Genomic DNA, 18,995 nt, shown 5'->3' with positions numbered 1-18,995 from the left:
TTGGTAAAAAAAATATATATATATTTTCAGCACTATATTTATTCTTCTTTTTCTCTCCTACTGATGGTGCCACTGCCAAAAATTGCTCACTGTCACTCACCTGATGGTAAGAAGTCTAAAAACCTAAGTTCCTTGAGCACAATTCACCGTTATTCACTTTGGCAGCAAAATAACTTACAATGAAAACAAAAAGAAATCTTGCAAAAGGCATGGCAGTAAATTCACACATATCATTTATGTAATAGAGAAAAAAAAATAAAATTGTTCCTTTCTCAGTTAGGTATGTCCTTAGATTTCAGTAGAACTTTTTCCTAACTAAGTACTGTGAGAAGCAGTGCCAAATATGTGCAACATGAAGCTCTCCGTTTCAAATTTAAGACTTTGCAAACACAGCTTCTGACTTGGTTTGCACTGGTTTGGTTTAACCAATTTCAACCAAATGACTCCACTTATAAAGAACTGTGAAACAAAACAAAACAGAAAGGTAAATTTAAAGATGTTTGTTCAATATCTAAGCTTATGCTGTTTGGAAGGTTGAATAAATCCCCATCATCATTAACTCATACCTGTTTCCAATCACATAACAGGGAGATAAGGGTGCCCCGGGAATTTCAGGCCATTTTGGTACTCCTGGCTCCCATGGTGAAATAGGTGAGTTTGTTTTCTTATTTGAGCATTCTTTGTATTCATTAATCATCAAGTGCACGACACAAATTTCTGTAGGGTTTTCAGTCTTAAAGGATCCTTGTACAGTCTTAGAGTATGTTATTGTAATTGTGAGAGGCTGTGAAAAGGTTGATATTGTTAATTTCACACAATATGTATAAATACATGGGGGGCATAGTGAGGGCATTGTTCTAGAGGCTGTTTTTCTTCCTTAAACTTATTTTTCTTTATATTTAGAAAGATAATTACTGCAGAATTTTGCCTTGGATGTTGCCAAACTCCTTCAAAACAACAGGAAATACTATTTAAATTAAAGCCTTGCCACTCATTTGTTTTTTTCACTTGAAACAGGTGAGCCGGGAGATACTATAAACTTACCAGGAATGCCCGGTCTTAAAGGGGAAATCGGTGTGCCAGGCCTAACAGGTATTCATTTCACGGTCACTTGAGGTATTATTTTTCATGTACTAAAGTCCATAAAGGAAAGGAGGGAGAGCTTAGCCTGTGTGCTTTTGATGACTTTTGAGCTCCTGAAGAGAGAGGTGCATCTTTGAATATGTGCTTGGGTTACCTCTTCAAATGAAAGTGCGGTTATGGCAGTAAATATCAGTCACATGCAGCTGTAGTAAAACATTTCCTTTTTTTTTCTTTTTTTTTTTTTTTGCCATTGGTGACAAAAGAGGAATATAAAGCCATAATTATGTAAGAGGGGATAGCAGAATCAGGTTTATTTTTGATTGGGTTGGTTAGATAATGTAGTAAAATTTGAGCTATCTCTGCACGTTCAGCACATTTGAACATTGGTGTCATATTCCACATAATATGAGCAGTACTTTTAAAAAACAAATTTAATGATGGATTGGCTGGCCTACTGTAGAAGAACATTTGTTCTCCCAGACAATCCAAGCATTCTGACTTGAAGAATGTCTTTATGCAGCAAGATCGAGACTCATCAAGTAGCCAACTTCACGTTACGCAGGTTAGCTTTTATCGTACAGAGATTATTGAGAGAATAATGTGTTTTTGTGGTTTTTGCAGGCTTAAGAGGAGGCCCAGGACAAAAAGGTGAAGGGGGTGACCCTGGTATCCCTGGCATTGAGGGCATCAAGGGCATACAGGGTGTCCCTGGCTCCTTGGGACAAGAAGGTAAAATATTCTTCTTTTTTAACACCTCAAAGAATAAAACTGGATGAGAAAGGAGAAAAAAAGAATCTTACGCTCTGGAAAGAAAGTCATTAAGTTTTTAAAATGTTGATCATTCTATAAGTTGGTAAAGAGCAGCAAAAAGGACATGGAATTCCCAAGAGAACTTATTAAGAGGAAATTTCAAAAGAATAACTCTATTCCAGTTTTTCCTTTTTTTATAGCAATTGTGTCCAGTCAAAGTGTTGCATTGCTGGCTTACTTTGCTGGTATTCTAATGCTGTCTCAATATGGCAAGGAGGTGGGCATTTCAATGCTCTTTTCTGCCATAAATGAAATAAATATCCCACAGGAGCCAGTTGGGGAACCTTTGAGCCAGTTTCCGTGGCTGACTGTACTAGGAAATTGAAATGAGGTCCAGCTCTGGCTGGATCATAAACTTGCAACTTAAGGAACATGTCTCATTGCAGGATGATCACGAAAATGCTCCTTCAGAGCAGTTGCTCCACATTTCTCATTTAATTATAGGGCTTAGAAGCTCCATCCAAGACTGGAGCTGTTTTGGTAGGCACCTCACTGAGAAACAGCACTAGTCTGATCAGCTTTCCTGTCAGAAAGCCTGGATAGATGGGGAAACTGAGGTACACACAAATGAAATTAATTATTGTAACTGGTAATAGATGTAGAACTATCATTTTAATAGGAGGAGCCCAGTATATTTCTGAGGTTGTCAGAAACCTGAAATTTGCAGTTAACTGTTCTGTTTCACCTTGCCCATCCTACCTTTTCTCTCTTACTTCCTCCACTCAGATGTATGGTGCAGTGCCATACAATGACACTGGTGGGGGGGAAACCTTCATTTTGCTGGAGAATGAAGGTAGCACAAGCCAGTGTTTTGGGCTGTTGGTTTTTAAGGACACTCAAAAACAATGTTTTATCATTGTCGCGTAGGTTTGCCAGGACTGGTTGGCCCCCCAGGGCAGCAAGGAAGCCCTGGGACACCTGGATTTCAAGGTGAAAAGGGAACTCCCGGCTGGCCTGGCTTACCTGGACAAGCAGGTATTTATACAACTTCAGCTATTCAGTCATTTCAGTGTGAACACTTGCTGTTGCTCTTTTGGGGTAAAGAAGAAGAAAGGGGACTTTTTGCAATTCACAGTGGCAGAGCTCCCTCTACTAAACGTGTTCCTCAAAAAGTCAAAAATTGCCCTGTTTTTAGTGAGATTCATCTATCTGAATCTGCATCAAATCGAAGGTAATAAGGTTTTGAAGGCTGCCTTTAGACAGTGAAGAGAGGCAGACACTTATTTTTGTGAAGGTTTAATTGTCCTCCAGAACTCTGGCCATTGATTACCATTGATAACTAGATGGTACCCATCCAGTTTTAAAATCACGCTTAACTTTTTGATAGGTACAAATAAATGTGATACATTTTACCAGCAGTGACAGCTATTAGACATTTTATTAAATGGTGTTGTTTTTTTTTAATGACCCACGCTGAATTTCTCCTGAAGATGGTTTCATTATAATCACATTTAGAGTGTACAATTATCCCATAGCTGTCTTGTTTGAAGACTTTTGAAAACTATCAGCAGTTATTAACAAAATTGTGGTCTCAGGACTGGAACTAATGGCATGCTACCAGACAGATCAGAGATATTTTAAGAAATACCTCATAGTGAGCTTATTGGATAATAACAAAATTGCTAATCAAAGAAGAAAAAACGTAGAGTGCTGTGTTTCATAATAAGCTTATCGCAATGAATCAATTTGCATATAATATGAAAGAGTTTAACACAGAATCATATTTATTCAAGGTTTTCAGTTTTCTGCTGAGGAATATATACAGACTGATAGAAACTATTAAAATAATCATGACTATAACTTTAAAACAGGCTTGCCTGGCTTGAGAGGAATCAGTGGACTGCACGGCTTACCGGGCACTAAGGGGCTGCCAGGATCACCAGGTAAATAAGACTTTTACTCCGCCGGTTCACAGGTTGTGCATTGTGTTAGCTGCAAGTTAGGTCAGTGAGATTTTTGCAATGGGACTTTCCTAACCGCGCCCTATAAAGTCCAGTGTGGAATTTACCTCCTTGTGGACACTGGCAAAACACTTCACACACTTTACATGCTGCCACACAGATGAATTAAAACACTGCTTCAAGTCATAGTTTCTTTACTCTTGCAAAGTCAAATCCTCGAGACCATTTTATTCCATTATGAGCATTACTTCTTATTCAATTTTTTTCAATGAGTCACCCTAGGCTCAGGTATTCAGTAGACCCACACGTTCTCTACGTGTATGTTTGCATGCTGATACGTTATTACATGCAGAAACTTTTCTTCTTAATTTTGAACTACTCCACAACAGGTCCGGATGGCTACGGCTCTGCAGGTTTCCCAGGCACCGTGGGTGACAAAGGAGAAGCAGGAGAGCCAAGCAGAGTGGAAGGTAGCCGAGGCCCTCCAGGTCAGAAGGGAGACAGAGGTGTTCCAGGTCTGTATCCTGAAGAACGTGAGCTACTTGGCTTTTGTTCCAACTGTGGGCGTTAAGGATGTCATGAAATGCAATTCAGTGTAGGCAGAGATATAGGAGAGACTGTTTGGAGTTCCTGCTGCTAATTAACCAAACCTTGCTCAGAAATAACTTTTTGGCTTATTTTATTCCTGTTTGTTTGTTGGAACTAAATATATTAGTTTCTTTTTACAAGATTAAGCAAGAGGGTTTTTATGGCTTCCTAACAACTTACATGTGCTCAAAAGGACAATTTTGAGCAAAAAGTTGAGGCAAATTTTTGGCCATTTAACACTTAACTAGAGAATTTCCTTGGATTTGAACTTTTGGTTTTAATTGACCTCCTCCCACTCCCCATCCCCCCACAAAAAAAAAAAAAAAAAAAAAAAAAAAAAAAAAAAAAAGGTCTGTGACCTTGATTCAATAGGACACAGAAAAACAAAACTGCTTTCTTGTCTGCTTCAATATACCTTGCATATTTTGAGTACTTCCTATTTTGAAGTAATATTTTACTTGGCAGATGCAAAATTATTAATATTTCACACAGTGAAGTGCAATTAGCTATCCAGAGAGCTTTGAAACAGAACTAGCATTTGTGGGCTTTGTTTTGTTTTGTTTTGTTTTTAAGAAAAACCTCCACATCATATCATCTGGGGGAGGGGGGAAATCAGTGGGAACTGCAGGTGTTTCGACTTTGAAAATCCCATTTTTATATGTAGTCAAAGGTGAGTCCTTATAATTGCAATTGTGCATTTTCCTTGCAGTACTGATTATTTCTTCTCTTCTTTTCAGGGATCCAAGGAACCTTTGGCATTCCTGGGCAGGATGGATTTCCAGGGCCTCCCGGGATTTCAAATATATCAGGATATCCTGGTGATAAAGGTTCCCCAGGTCTGGACGGAGTGCCAGGTAATTCATGCCTTGTGTCCCTCAGACAACACAGAAGATTAAGTAGCAAGTTAGCAACAGCAGTAGTTATTGCAATCTTTGTTCAGTAAAATATCCCTATTAAGTGCAACACTGAAGTACATGGCTCGATGCTCCTTGTATAATTGTTAGACACAACTAATGGCACAAAAGATAATAGGGACAGAACTCTGATGCCAAAGGCCATTCCTGCAGGGTGTCTTAATGGAAGGACTTGATTTTCATGCAAATAACAGATTTAATTGATCATCCAAAATTCCCTTATCAACTTTCAGAAGCACTATGCTAACTTTCTACTTTAAAATTTAGATCTGTGGCAGATATGCAAATCTACAGAATACTTTCTTAATCATTCACAGAATTTTCCTGTGTGAAATTGCATAGGAGAGCATTAACTGCTCTTCTTTCTGAAAGTTCATTCTATGAGCCCACATTTTTCAAGCCTATGAAAGAGCTACAGTGCAGCTCTGTGCATTTAGAAGCTGAAAATCCTGCTGCTTGTTGGACTGCACAATCATTTCAAACTTCAGTGCTTGTAGCAGAAGTTGCAGGTGTCCCATTATCATCTCTATGATGTGTGGAAATTTAACGTAAGCTCAGCAAAAACTTACAGGAGGCAAACTAGCTGTGGAGCCAACACAGTACCTAGGTTTCCAGATGTGACTAGAATGCTAGTTGGCCTTACTCTGCATACTGATTCCCATTCCCTAGGCAGTCATTGGGTTAAAAAAAAAAAAAATAGAAGCAGTGAGGAGAGTCGGATGAGAACAGGAAGACCATCTGCCACTTGATATGCTGATAGGCATGGCTCTTTGCCGTAAGCATCCTGCATTAGTACCCACACGTGATCCAACTGAAACAGGCCGCATGGGAGATGCCCCACTGAAAACCCTAGTTACTAAGTCCTTCTCCCCTTGGAAACAGGGTTCAAATCTCCTCTCAGGCAGCAGAGGTAGGAACAGGCCAGGTTTAGCTTCAGAAAACAGGTACTTCTGGAAAAGGAAGCTGTTCCCGGAACTGCCAAGACAGCATGAAGTAGTTATTTGTATCCAGGTGTTCAACTGAAGTACCAGAGTACATGGAACTGCAAGTCCTTGGCATATTTACCACCTCACCTGGCGCCAAGTCAGGTATTTGCTGATATCTGATTTCCCTCTAGTTGCTTGGAGAATTTAGGACAAAGCAGGGAGGCACCTAGAGAGGCATTTGCTGGGGTAGAGGTAGCTCACCAAAGGCCACATCTCAGCAGGCATCTCATGGCTGCTGAAATCTTGCTTAAGATGACACCAGGTTCTGTAGGAGCTTTGTGCTCTGATTCCTCTGGCACTGCAGCAGAAGGGTATGCCAGGCTGAGAGCAGGAGCGCTGAATACATCTGTTGGACAACTGAGCACGAGCTCCTTGCTTAAATTGAAGACATAAAACCTGATGGGATGCAATTAGATCTGTTAGTTTCATCTGTGCTTAGGTACTGAGGCAGTATAAACAAGTAACAGCTTGAATGTGCTCTATACAGGCTATCCAGGACTACAGGGGCAGCCTGGAGTACCAGCTCCACCTGGAAGCAAAGGAGAAAGTGGGCAAGCAGGTGTGAGTGGACAACCTGGCCCAAAAGGAGATAGAGGTGATCCTGGATTAGCAGGGAGACCTGGAATTCCCGGGTACCCTGGACCAAAAGGTAAGGATGGGAGATGCTGATCATCTGCAGGGGGAAACCTCCTATGCTACAGCAGCTTGACTTCTGAATTTATATGATCCGTACTGAAATGCAGTAATGTGATATGTCTTTTTGCACTAAAGGTCGCAAGGGTGAGCAAGGTGTCATCGGCTTTATGGGCACAGTAGGATTTCCAGGTGATCTGGGACCCATCGGACCCAAGGGGGACAGAGGACTAACTGGTGAGTAAGTGCAGTCAGGTGCATGGCTCCTTTCTACACATTTTGTTTAGGAACACACAGCTGATCCAGCTGGCCCTGCTTTGAGCCTCATTGTAGGTGCTCATTGAGCACCCATTGTAGGGGATGGGTGCCTGAATTTAATATGAGTAGTCAACTTTTTGCTGTAAGTAATTTATTTTGTATGAGGCGCCAATTCCAAAATTAGACCTGCTTTCAGAGAAAAAAAAAAAAAGTTGACTTAAAATAATCCTGCAGAGTAGACATACTAGATATTTAGGAGTATCTATGCCATCGTGTATTAGTGTCTCCAGAAGCCCACCAAAAGATGGTGCTCTACCTCAGAGAGCTGTTGGCTGTCTGGGGAAACCATCCCAACCTCCTGCGTCGTAACTGAGGAAGCAGTAGTGCCATTCATTTCCTTCTGCTTATCTTTGTGCAGTCCAAGACAATCCCAATCCTCACATATGTTCCTCCAAGATCATAAATATGCCTTATACCCAAGGTAGTGAACTGTAGATCACGGTTCCTCTTTCACATACACAGCCAATTAACAGCAACATGTCTGTGGATGAAAGCATATTAAGGAAAATGTGCATATTTTTTAATGTAACTGTCTCATCTTGCCTCCTATCACAGGCTTTCAGGGCCCTCCAGGCTCTCCTGGGCTGCCGCCTGTTCCTCCAAGGCTGATTGCTGAGCAAGGATCACCAGGTCCCCGTGGAAATGCAGGACCTCCGGGAAGCCCAGGAGATATGGGCCCTCAGGGTCCACCAGGCGATCCAGGTACGAATTGCACACTTGTAGCAAATACTCAGTTGCCCTCAGCAGAGAGGGCTCCAGAGCATTGCTTTAGCTCTCTTCAACTCTAAATTCTACAGGTCAGAAATTAGAGTCAAAGTTGGGTTTTTCAAAGCCAAGGGCTTGGCTTTCTTCCCCCTCCTAATGTTCAGAACTTAAGCAAAACGGGAATAAACTCTGACAACACTCACTGCCAAAGCAACACCAGATATAGATGCAATTGTGGAAAGGCACACGTCCTTGTGGGTGTGTTTTTGGCTCAGGAGATGTAGTGTTAGCAATACGTGGACCAGACGCAGTGCACCTCTTGCTAACGGCCTTGTCAGAGAGGCATGGTGGTGGCAAGAGTGAAAGATTAAGGTTGCGGGTGTCATGTTGTCTCAATTCCAGCAGCCTTTTCCAACATTAGTGCTTTTTGCCTGAGCAGGAACCACGGGGATATCGCTTTTAGTATAAATTGGTAAATCTGGTAGATAGGACTGAATGCACGCAAGTAGAGCGCGTGTTATCAGAGCAAGTAGCTTGCTGATATCTCTGCAGCCACTGTGCTCATAACTGTTGTTGGTGCAAGGTTTCAGAGGCTCACCTGGAGACCCAGGGCTCCAGGGCAGAGGTGGCATTCCAGCTCCTCCTGGATCCAGAGGTGAACAAGGAGCAATGGGGTTTCAAGGTCCAGTGGGATTTGAAGGTAAGAGATGTCACACAGCACTTCTTCCCTCTTTCCTATTTCCATGCCAAAATTATTCTGTAGTTACTGTATTACTGGATGGGAGGAGGGAGGAGAGAGATGGCTTGTTCCTTCACAACTTCTTCACAAGGCGCAGCTAACTTTCAACAGAGGTAGCTTAAAGCAATGTTTTCAAAATAAGTTTTGATAGCTGCAGATGGCAGTCCACTCGTGAATGAGTTTGTTTTGATCTGTGTGCATTTTCATGTGGGTTTTCTCTAATTATTTCAGCATAGAGTTTTACCAGCTGTTATGTTCATAGAAATGGATGTTTACATAGGTGATACTTGCAAGAACAACATTTAAGAAAACGTACCTGTGAAAGAAATACCCGTGTCTTTATCTAGTCAAAGAGCGGGAAGACTACTAAATACACAGACCAAAAGATATTTGCAGAATACAGTTTTAACCATATAAAGCAGATGCAAGCAATTCAAAACCTAGTGGTTATTCTTCGAAAATGTTTTGAAGGAAAAAAGATGTGCATCTGTATTGCACAAAGTATGCTAAAGTTTATCAGAACCTTATATGTGACTTTCCCTGGCTCTCATAGTGAAATATGTTAGAAACCAGGGAGCCTGACCCAGCTCCAATCTACTTCAAAATCAACTGCTTTAACCTCAGAGCTACATCTCTTTTAACAATAACTTACCATAAGAAGAGTCATTGTGCAATCAATCTTTGTTCATGGGCAGCTTAGCTGAAATACCAGCTAGCACGAGAGCACTTGTGGGAGCACAAACTAAGCTGTATTATTTTTTTTTCCCCTTTTACCTAAGGCCAGCCAGGCCGCCCTGGTAGCCCTGGGCTGCCAGGCATGCCGGGTCGCAGCGTCAGCATCGGCTACCTGCTGGTGAAGCACAGCCAGTCCGACCAAGAGCCCATGTGTCCCATCGGCATGAACAAACTCTGGAGTGGGTACAGCCTCCTGTACTTCGAAGGACAAGAGAAAGCACACAACCAGGACCTAGGTACGTGCAGGTATTGCTGGCAGCAGCTGCAATTCCATCCCTCTGACTGAGAAGGAAAAAATGAAAAATAAGAAAATAGAGCTTGCTGATAGAAAGCTGGGACTTCAACAGCCAGATTTAGGAAGCACCAAAATGAGAAGATAAAAACCACACCTGCATAGCGTATCCCTGAGAGAGACTTTGCAAATTGTTAGTGCCATCTGAGGGGAACAGGAAAGCCGGAGACACATTATGGACTGCAAGGTTTTACTGACACACACTTGGGAAGGAGCAATAAACTGAAAACACGCATTGTCTTCTGCAAAAATGATTGACATAATTTCTTTCTTTCTTTCTTAACAGGGCTGGCCGGCTCATGCTTGGCTCGTTTCAGTACGATGCCATTCCTCTACTGTAACCCCGGGGATATTTGTTACTATGCAAGTCGAAATGATAAATCCTACTGGCTCTCGACTACAGCACCTCTCCCAATGATGCCTGTGGCAGAAGAAGAAATTAAGCCATATATCAGCCGCTGCTCAGTCTGTGAGGCCCCAGCTGTGGCGATTGCTGTCCATAGCCAAGAAGCTTCTATTCCTCGCTGCCCTGACGGCTGGCGCAGTTTGTGGATTGGATATTCCTTCCTCATGGTATTTGTCCTTCAGCGTCACACTGTGTGTGGCACTAGGCTTTAAGGACGTCTTAGACCCTAGGACAGCTGCTCTGTCGTAGCTCCAGTAACATCAAAACTATGCAACATCCTGGGAAACTTGTTTCTAGGAAACAGGAGTGAGGAGCAAAATTTCTGAGAACTGCAGAGAAAATTGCCTCTTTGTCAGCATAGCATCTGGAGCCCTTATTTTATGTACAAAATAGTGTTTGAGAGCACAGCACAGGTACAGCTGTGAATTACCCAGTAAAACCGCACTCTGTAGGCAGTAGTCTATGGAGCATTTTCACAGCTAGAAAAAGAGTGGGGGTTACTGATGAACATCACTGTTAAGAGGCTGATCTGGAGGGGGAAAAAGAAGAGATTGTTTCCCTTTCTTTTAGAAACTGAAAATCACTGACTTTTAGTAGAAGATTTAGAAGCAAAAGTGTTTCATCTAGTCTGGAAAGAGAGACAGCCTCCTGTTGTTTTAAAAGTTAATCTTCAGTGTCATACCTCTAACGGCAGCAGGAGCAGAGCTGTATATCCTATTGCTCAAAGGATCTTGTAGATCGTGTGATTACAAGATGATTAGGAAATGGGGTCTTACAAAAGAGCTTAACATTAGGCGTGCAGTATAAAACATAATGAAAAGATTCACCTCTTTTTCTGTCTCACTCCAAACAGTTACCTCTGGGTGCAGAACAGTACAGAGGGATCATGTAGGCATTGGAGGACTCAACATAGTGAACAGTACCTAGAATATGTCAGTGAATGATCCGGCTGGTAGTAATTTACCTGACTTGCTTGATGCACGCTAGAGTCAAAACCTGCAACAATATGTCCATGTTGTGTTAATGCATTAAATGCTGGATTGAATGATGAAGTAATCAAGGCTGGAAAAGAGTAAGATTTTTCTGGCAGAAAACATCATGGAATAGCTGTAGTCAGCCCTTCCTGCAGATTATTTGCTTTCCAAAAGCTTCAACTTTTCAGGAAAGAAAAAAAATAATAAAAGGAAATTGGATATTTTTCATTTAGTTGTAGAAAAAAGATTTGAGAAAAGGCAGATCCAATTTTTGTCCAGTCTTATGTTTGACCTTTCTTTTGCTTCTCTGAAAAGTCCCGATACGGATCTCATAGTTACTTCACGGGAATTCCAAGGATTGATTGTTTGTAAAGCCCATGTAAACATTCAGCATTGTTAAGGGCAAAGTTGTCACCTTAGCAAGAAGCTTTTGCAGGGCCAAAGTCTGCCAGCACCAAGGAACGTACAGTGAGAGGAGTTTCAGAAGATTAAAGCTTTCACATTTTCCCATCTAGTGCTCAGATCAAATGACGTGTCTGGCATACACATTTTTTTTTGCTTCTTATGCAACTCTTGAAGGAGAAGTACGGCATGCTTGTGGTTATTTCAGAGTACACGTTCTTTTACTTCTTGGCTTAAATTCGTTACCTCCTTCCCCTGGCTAAGGTACAATCCTGAAGGGAGTCACTGTGGACTCCTGCCCAAACCACCTCAGAAGTCAGTAAGATTTCATGCAGAGAGGGCACTGAACTTACTGAGGGATAAGAAGCCCTGGCTAGTAAATGAGAAGCTATCACAGGCACAAAGCTGGAGACTACACTGAGCACAGGAAGGCCACAGCCCTTGCACTGAGGTTGTCGAACTCCCAGGCCACTGCTTAGATAGCATGTGCAGCTTGTACCAGCTGCTTTCCAGCTCCAATTGCAGAGGCCTCAAAACTATGAACAGTTTAGCCCTTCTTCTTACCAACTTTGTTTATCTAGAAGGATGCTAGAAGGGATCAGAGGTCAGATCCTTTACCCCATTAAAAGGTGGCCGCTTGTGTTACCCATTTATATGGACACAGTAGGCCTCTGAGCATAAACCAAGGCCAACAGATTTCTTCCCACATTTACAAAACTATTTAGCAACTTTTCCAGCTGCTTTCATTTGTATTGCAAATACCTTCAGTTTTTAACAGAAAATTAAGCAACTGCACTTAAATATGCAGCTGTACAGCCCTCAAAGGGACTGTGGAAATGCCTGTTTTGTTAGAGATCCCTTTGGCAGAACATTAGTAACATTCAATTTGTTACCACAGTACATGTTAAAGGAAACAGTTGAGTGGTTTAAAGGTGCATGATGCTGTTACAATGTGCTGTTAATGAATATATGATACAGGGAAGTTATCTGTATAGAAGCTTTTTTTTTTTTTTTTTTTTTTCTCACAGTGCTTCTTAAGTGCAATGCAGAGTAAATAAGACTTTATAATGAGGGAAATTCAAGTTAGCTATATGGCAAAATGTTCTACTTAACGATGGCAACCAGAGGCTGCCCATAGAGACTGTGGAAACTCCATTCTTGGAGGTATCAACAACTCCACAGTGCCCTGGAGCAACCTAGTGCAACGCTGAAGCTGGGTCTGCTTTGAGCAGAGAACTGGCTCAAGTGCCAGAGTGCTTCTCACCCAAATGATTCTCCAGGTCTAAGACTAGAAACAGTGAAAATCCTAACTATAGTAAAGATGTTTGTCAGAAGCAGCATCAGCATATGAGATTGTTCCTTTGTATACAGGACAGCCAAACCCTTACGTCTTACACGGTTGCAGGATTAGCCTTCTCTCTGCTCTGGAGTTAAGGATTAGGAGCACTTCTAGTGATTTTTCTCTTTTCCCCACATGTAAGTTTTTGACAGCGTTGCCTGAGGTTGTACTCTGAACGCTGCCCTCCTTGTCTCCCTTAGCACACTGCAGCTGGTGATGAAGGTGGAGGACAGTCGCTGGTTTCTCCTGGGAGCTGCCTGGAAGATTTCAGAGCTACTCCTTTCATCGAATGCAACGGCGCACGTGGAACCTGTCATTACTTTGCAAATAAATACAGCTTCTGGCTCACTACGATTGACCAACCCTTCCAAAGCAAGCCCTCAGCAGATACACTCAAGGCAGGACTCATCCGAAGCCATATCAGCAGATGCCAAGTCTGTATGAAAAATTTATAGAATTCTTTCATAGTTTAAGGAACCTGCTTATCCTGTAGTTCTTGTACTATGAAACCTTCTATGATGTTTAGAAATTTGAATAAATCATGTTGGTGCTTTTTTTAACTTATTACCTCAAAAGCTGAATGGAAATTTAATTGTAAATGTCTGTAAAAGCAAATTAAGTGTAACAGAAATCAAGTCTAACACACAGACCTAGTGTTGTGTTCTCCTGCTATACAGTATATATGTATTTTTTTGCTAGTCTAACATTCTGTCGTGTGCCAAATGTTACAAATACTCAGCTTTGAAACACAAAAACTTCAGCAGTAAATGAATAACTTGGTCAGATACCCACTGCATTTACTTTAAGATAAAGTATGCATCTTTTCTATTAACTGTATTTGTCACAACACTAAACACTAACAGCTACCATTCATTCAAACAATTAACACACTGTGATCACACTAAGCCTTAAAAGCCTAGCAAAGTACTGAAAATGTACATTGGAAGGTGCTCATGTCCAGCATTAAAACCTAACTTCAATGACAGTATTTTATGCTTGGGCATTTCAAACACACACCCAGAACAATCATCTTTTTCTTATAGTTGTGTTTTGTTGTTTTTTTTTTAAGCTTCACCACTCTTTAGCACTTAATCACTGGGAATAGCAGAGAAGCACACAAGCCTTCCAAAAAGAGTAACCAGAAAATGCACATCTCTTCCTGTTTTGGTTAGGAGACTACATGATGAAGATCAACACATTATTTTACAAGTCTGGTGTGGTTTTTTCTAGACATACTCCAGGCCAAAGGATCGTTACAAAGGTCTCCTTCTCCACCGTGTTGTGGACATTGGTCTGTGTCATGTTACTCAGCTCACATCACTGAGTATTTTTTGCATTGCAGCTTTTCCCCTCTGAAACCAGGTTACTCATCACAAACAGGTCTTACCCATGTGCTGTTGGAGCTGCTGTCACACGTAGGGTAGGTCTTCCAGGACAGCCTATTGTTCAATGCCATGTTACCTTGAAGGTCAAAACTTGCAGACCTGCCAGTTGTCTGTCAGGGGGCATGTAGTCCTGGCAGCTGGGGATGTGTGGCAATATGATGACCAGCATATCTGCCTGCACGCATCCTCCCTTGCAAAAGCAAAAGGGAAGGAAGCAGAGCATTTATTTGGCACAATCTTTTTCCATAGAAAACCATGTCATTGCATGCCAGGCTTGAGAAATGGCCACAACAGATAGCGCTTCCCTTCTAAAGAAGCCGTTTAACCCAAAGCTGTCTCTCACTGCTACAGGAGAGGGGGCAAAAGCACAGCTGCAAATGATTCTCTTCCCATTGACATAATCTGCTTATATACCCAAACACTAAAAACTGAAATCAAAGAGACGTCTATAACAATGACAATTGATTTTTCAACTGTTCACTCCTGCTTCAGGTGTTTATTGGCTTTTGTAATTACATTCCATCCTCACTGTATCATAAATAAAATCTGTTTTTTTTCCACACTTCTATTTGTTGGTGATTGCCATTTTGTAAAGTGGTTTGTTTGTTTGTTTGTTTTCTATAAAATGCATATGGACTGCTCTTTTGAATTACTTTGCACCTAAGGCAGAAAGAAAAATAAAAGCATTACCATAACGCTCCATTCTACTTCTTCAACCAGGAATACATTTTGTGGCACTTAAACCATTCCAGAAGGGAAGTGCAGTTCTAAAATTGCTCCTTTAAGCTGAACTGTGGAGATGGAAGTATTTAATCTGTTGTTAGAAAGAGGAATTTAAACCAATAAATTGTGATGCTGCAAATTAAAGCAAAGTATTATTCATGTTCCGCAACATTCAAGAAACCAGCATTAACCAGACTTGACAAGTGTTACCTCTGGAAAAAACTTAAAGTGTAACTTCAGTTAAAGTTCTGAGCTAGCACAGTTTCTAGCTGAGATTAGTTGTGCGTATAATTAGATATATCCATGAAGTGAGAAATTACATGAGCTTAAAATCAGTTTTCTGGCCATGCTTTAGCTATGAAAGGCAGCCTCTGAACAAATTAATTCCACTGGTATTCGTTTCAGCCAAATAAAATACCTAGAACTGAAAACATTGCAGTGCACATTAGCCAAATCTATTCCACTTTTGCCAATCCTTTTAAATTACACACTGCAGTAACAAACACCCCATAATCATCAATTTACCTCTTCCAGGTCATCAGTGGTTGTCGGATGACCAGTTAAATCACTTGTGATTTTTATAGCGTGCAACTCCTGCAGTGCAGCACGTGAATTTTTTTTTCAACAGAATTCAAGTACAGGTTATACAAACCTGTAAAAACCAATTATGTCAGCAACAACAGCTAACTATTCAGACTTTAATGGCTGCTACGTTGCATAATGTCCCTATACAGCTTTTTTTTTTTTTTTTTTTTGCGTGTAAAGCCTCAGCAGATAGGTCTTTCTCCACGAGTTGTGTTGTCTATTAGTTTTCTGACTCCCATAAGCTGTTCTAAGCAAGTTTGCTCAGTACAGTATCATCAGCACAGTGGTGAGTTGAAATGCACTCAGGAAGTTAGAAGAAAAAAAAACTATGCCACACCGCAGTGAACTTTTGTACTTTGTGTACGTCATGTGCTTGAGGTCCATGTACTTATACACGTTTCTCCAAACAACGCTTACTCACTGTCTGGGAAGGGGAGGGAGCAAGTATACACGAACACGTGGGATGCTTGCAGCAGCCAGAGGGTTTCAGCCTGCCAGCTACCTTGGAGCACAGCACCGCACTTGCAGGGGAAATGCCTTGTCCGAAACTGCCTAGATAAATTTGCCTCCCCAAAGCACCTACTCCCAGGAAGTTAAAACATTTTTATTCAGGAAACAGGACTTTTCAAAGCAATCTTTTCACTGAACTGTACCACTCCAGCCTAGGATGTGAAAACCACAAGTATTTTGCCTGTTTCTGAGTAATAGTCAAAAATTTTGCTTCCAAGCATTCTGCTTGTTTCCTACACTTCTCTGTCTGAAAATATGCTGAAGTGTAACATGCTGCTGACCTTTTCCAGGCTCAGCAAGATTATATTCCCCTCCATAGGTAATGGTGCATCAGTATACACGTATAAGCACAGCTATAGTGAAGTCAATGCAATTTGGCTTCTTGACACCAAGAAGTTTTCTCTCTGTATTAACCAAATCTGTCATGTCTTCTCACACAGTGATTGGGCTTGTCCAAGGCATGTGGGAACAGAAAATCAGCAATGTGCAGGCAGTAAACATGACCCCATAACAGGCGGTATCAGACCGCTGCCAGCAGAGAGGCAGCGTGGTCACTGACTGCTGTATGGGTTTGGCTGCACCTTATCTGGCTGCCAGAGCCTGAAACCTTGCCTTGGCCTCTCTCTGACACCACCTTCAAGACACACACTTGCCGTGTGTTTGGTCCGAATGCTGTTGCTCCCATGGTGTTGTGCTTTCCACCGTGACACGGACAGTGGCATAGCCCAGCCGAAGCAGATGGGCACCAGCCTGGCAAGGCCCATAGCTCACATTCAGGTGGTGTTACAAAAAATAGCAACTATTTCACTGTTTACACACACCGCATAATCTGGCCTAGCAAAACAAGGAAGAGCAGAAAAAACGAATATTTGTAAAATAAGCTTCCCTTCCCGTCAGGGTTCATACGCCACTGCTAACCCCCATACAGAGCCCTCCTCATGCAGCCACGAAAGGCCCGAGTCCAGGCCTCCTATCAAAATTATCGGTGGGAAAAGCAAGGTTGGAAGGGCAGGGGAAATCCCCACACTGGGCAGGACACAGAAAAGTTGACAATAAATAGGGACACAGCCAAGACGTGTCCCAGAGGGCATGACAATGTACTGCCTCAGCTCTCAGAGGATTTGAGTTTTTGACACCAAGCAAGTAGTGTTTGAGCTCTGCAGCCTGTTCCTCGGGCAGCAGGGACAGGCCACCTCAGCAGAAGTGGCCTCACAGTTGCTGCCTGCCCTCCCTGCTGCTTCCACCCACCCCTCAGCCACCGCAGGCAACAGCATTCACTGCAGCCTCTGTGCCAGTGGCATCCCCGGGCTCATTGCAGTTACAACCCCCTTCACACCATGTAAGCACAGAGGCTCTCCCAAATCACTTCACTTTTCTGAAACAGTCACTTATTCCTACAACCACTTGTGCATGCACATGTTAGCTTGTGAGGTTATTAAGACAATAAAAATGAGGACACGTAAACATCAGCATTGGTCCCTGCACTGCCACTTCAATACTCCTCCCCCTCATTAAGCCAAGCAGAATTTTCTAGTAAAATTATGTAGGAAGGGGGTATAAAATGCCTTTTGCAGCGCTGGGATATCAGGATGCTACTGCAGAAGCAGCAAGGAAATAAACGAATTTATACAGGACACGTAGGAATCACAAGAGCAGGACGTATTGTATTAAACACCTATGTGGATAAAGAAGTACTGCTAAACAGGAAAATAATCTGTGCAACTTCAGCATCAAGGGTTGAACCATGCTTTGTAATCACACTTGCAGACATGAAGATAGCATAGGCACTGTTGCAGCAGAGCATCAACACTGTGCTGTTAAATGGAGCTCAACTGCAGCAGAACTCAAGTTACTACTAAAAAAATCCTGTATCAAACCCCAAAAAGCCTTCCAATTTTGCTTGAAGGCACAATCTGACTTCAGAAAGTAGTGAAGAAATGGGACTAGCATGTACATTGAATAGTCCAGATTCCCTTCTAACATCTTATTAATAGTCCCCATGCATTACTGAGTCTCCTGTGTTCTGTTGTGCAACCCCCTTGTCCAACACAAGGTTGAGAGTGACCGCCTGTTGTAACCCATGCATTTCTCAAGGAGCAATAGCCAGCAACACCAGAAAAGCCATTAACATCATGCCAGACAATTGTAGCCCTTTAGGCAAAGGTACCGCATGCAGGACAGCTTCCTGTCTCAACCCCTTCAGTAAAAATACCCAGGTTATAGCTTTTGGAAAGAGTGTAGGAATTCCTGAAGATCTCCTTTGAATAAAATGCTGGAGAAATTGAATTTTGAGTACCTGTACCTTATGAAGTGTTAGATGTTAGGTTTACAAACATTTTTTCCTGTTCTTGCAACAAGTGACCAAAGGCTCCAGCACAGCCTTTGCATGCCAGCACGCAAAGTTCAATTGTCACCAAATGCAGCAAAGCCAGACTTTTCACAGATGTGCTGGCAGATCGCTTTTGTCACAAACAAGATCAGGCAAGCCTTTTTGTCTCTTCCCAGTCCAGAAAGACCTCTTGGTACTGGCCTTGAACTTTTTTTTTAATAACTGCTAAGTTTTTAATTGAACACAGCTGATGTTTTAAACACCACAGAGCCTGCACAATTAAGTCTCTGACAGACTGGCAGGTGTTAAACCGCAAACCCTTAACAAACCCAAGAGATAACCCTTAAATGTGACTGAGACTCTTCTCACAAGCCATTCTTCCCCACTATGTACTCTGCTAACTTGAAAGCAGCAAATAAAGCTACTTTGACCTTCAACTTGCTGCAGAGAAGTTAAACTGCTCAAGAGGACATACTTGTGAAAATAAATAAGAAATTAAATTATTATTAAGTATACCTTAAATATTTTTATTTAGAAATGGTCTTCCTATCTACTACACAACCATGAGCTGGGTGGGACAGAAAAAGGCAACGACAAAGCATATGAACAGCCAACCTTTTAGTTTTAGGAAATGAAGC

General features: G+C 41.8%; 1 protein-coding gene across 1 annotated transcript in view; it reads left to right on the top strand.

Annotated features, from left to right (window-relative positions):
- Nucleotides 1–14,772, top strand: part of COL4A2 (collagen type IV alpha 2 chain) — a 148,219-nt gene extending 133,447 nt beyond the window's left edge. The window contains exons 34-47 of the mRNA XM_068678491.1: nucleotides 588–651; nucleotides 1,018–1,092; nucleotides 1,705–1,812; nucleotides 2,761–2,868; nucleotides 3,705–3,776; nucleotides 4,184–4,309; nucleotides 5,120–5,236; nucleotides 6,770–6,931; nucleotides 7,054–7,152; nucleotides 7,789–7,935; nucleotides 8,522–8,638; nucleotides 9,457–9,648; nucleotides 9,991–10,277; nucleotides 13,026–14,772. Of these exons, the coding sequence (XP_068534592.1) occupies nucleotides 588–651; nucleotides 1,018–1,092; nucleotides 1,705–1,812; nucleotides 2,761–2,868; nucleotides 3,705–3,776; nucleotides 4,184–4,309; nucleotides 5,120–5,236; nucleotides 6,770–6,931; nucleotides 7,054–7,152; nucleotides 7,789–7,935; nucleotides 8,522–8,638; nucleotides 9,457–9,648; nucleotides 9,991–10,277; nucleotides 13,026–13,280 (1,929 nt within the window). The 3' untranslated portion in view covers nucleotides 13,281–14,772. The remainder of the gene's footprint in view (nucleotides 1–587; nucleotides 652–1,017; nucleotides 1,093–1,704; nucleotides 1,813–2,760; nucleotides 2,869–3,704; nucleotides 3,777–4,183; nucleotides 4,310–5,119; nucleotides 5,237–6,769; nucleotides 6,932–7,053; nucleotides 7,153–7,788; nucleotides 7,936–8,521; nucleotides 8,639–9,456; nucleotides 9,649–9,990; nucleotides 10,278–13,025) is intronic.
- The last annotated feature ends 4,223 nt before the right edge of the window (nucleotides 14,773–18,995 follow it).

The sequence above is a fragment of the Anas acuta genome, chromosome 1 (assembly GCF_963932015.1).
Source record: "Anas acuta chromosome 1, bAnaAcu1.1, whole genome shotgun sequence".
NCBI classification, from domain to species: Eukaryota; Metazoa; Chordata; class Aves; order Anseriformes; family Anatidae; genus Anas; species Anas acuta.
The sequence above is the reverse complement of the archived record's forward strand: the minus strand, read 5'-3'. Positions and strand labels throughout refer to the sequence as shown.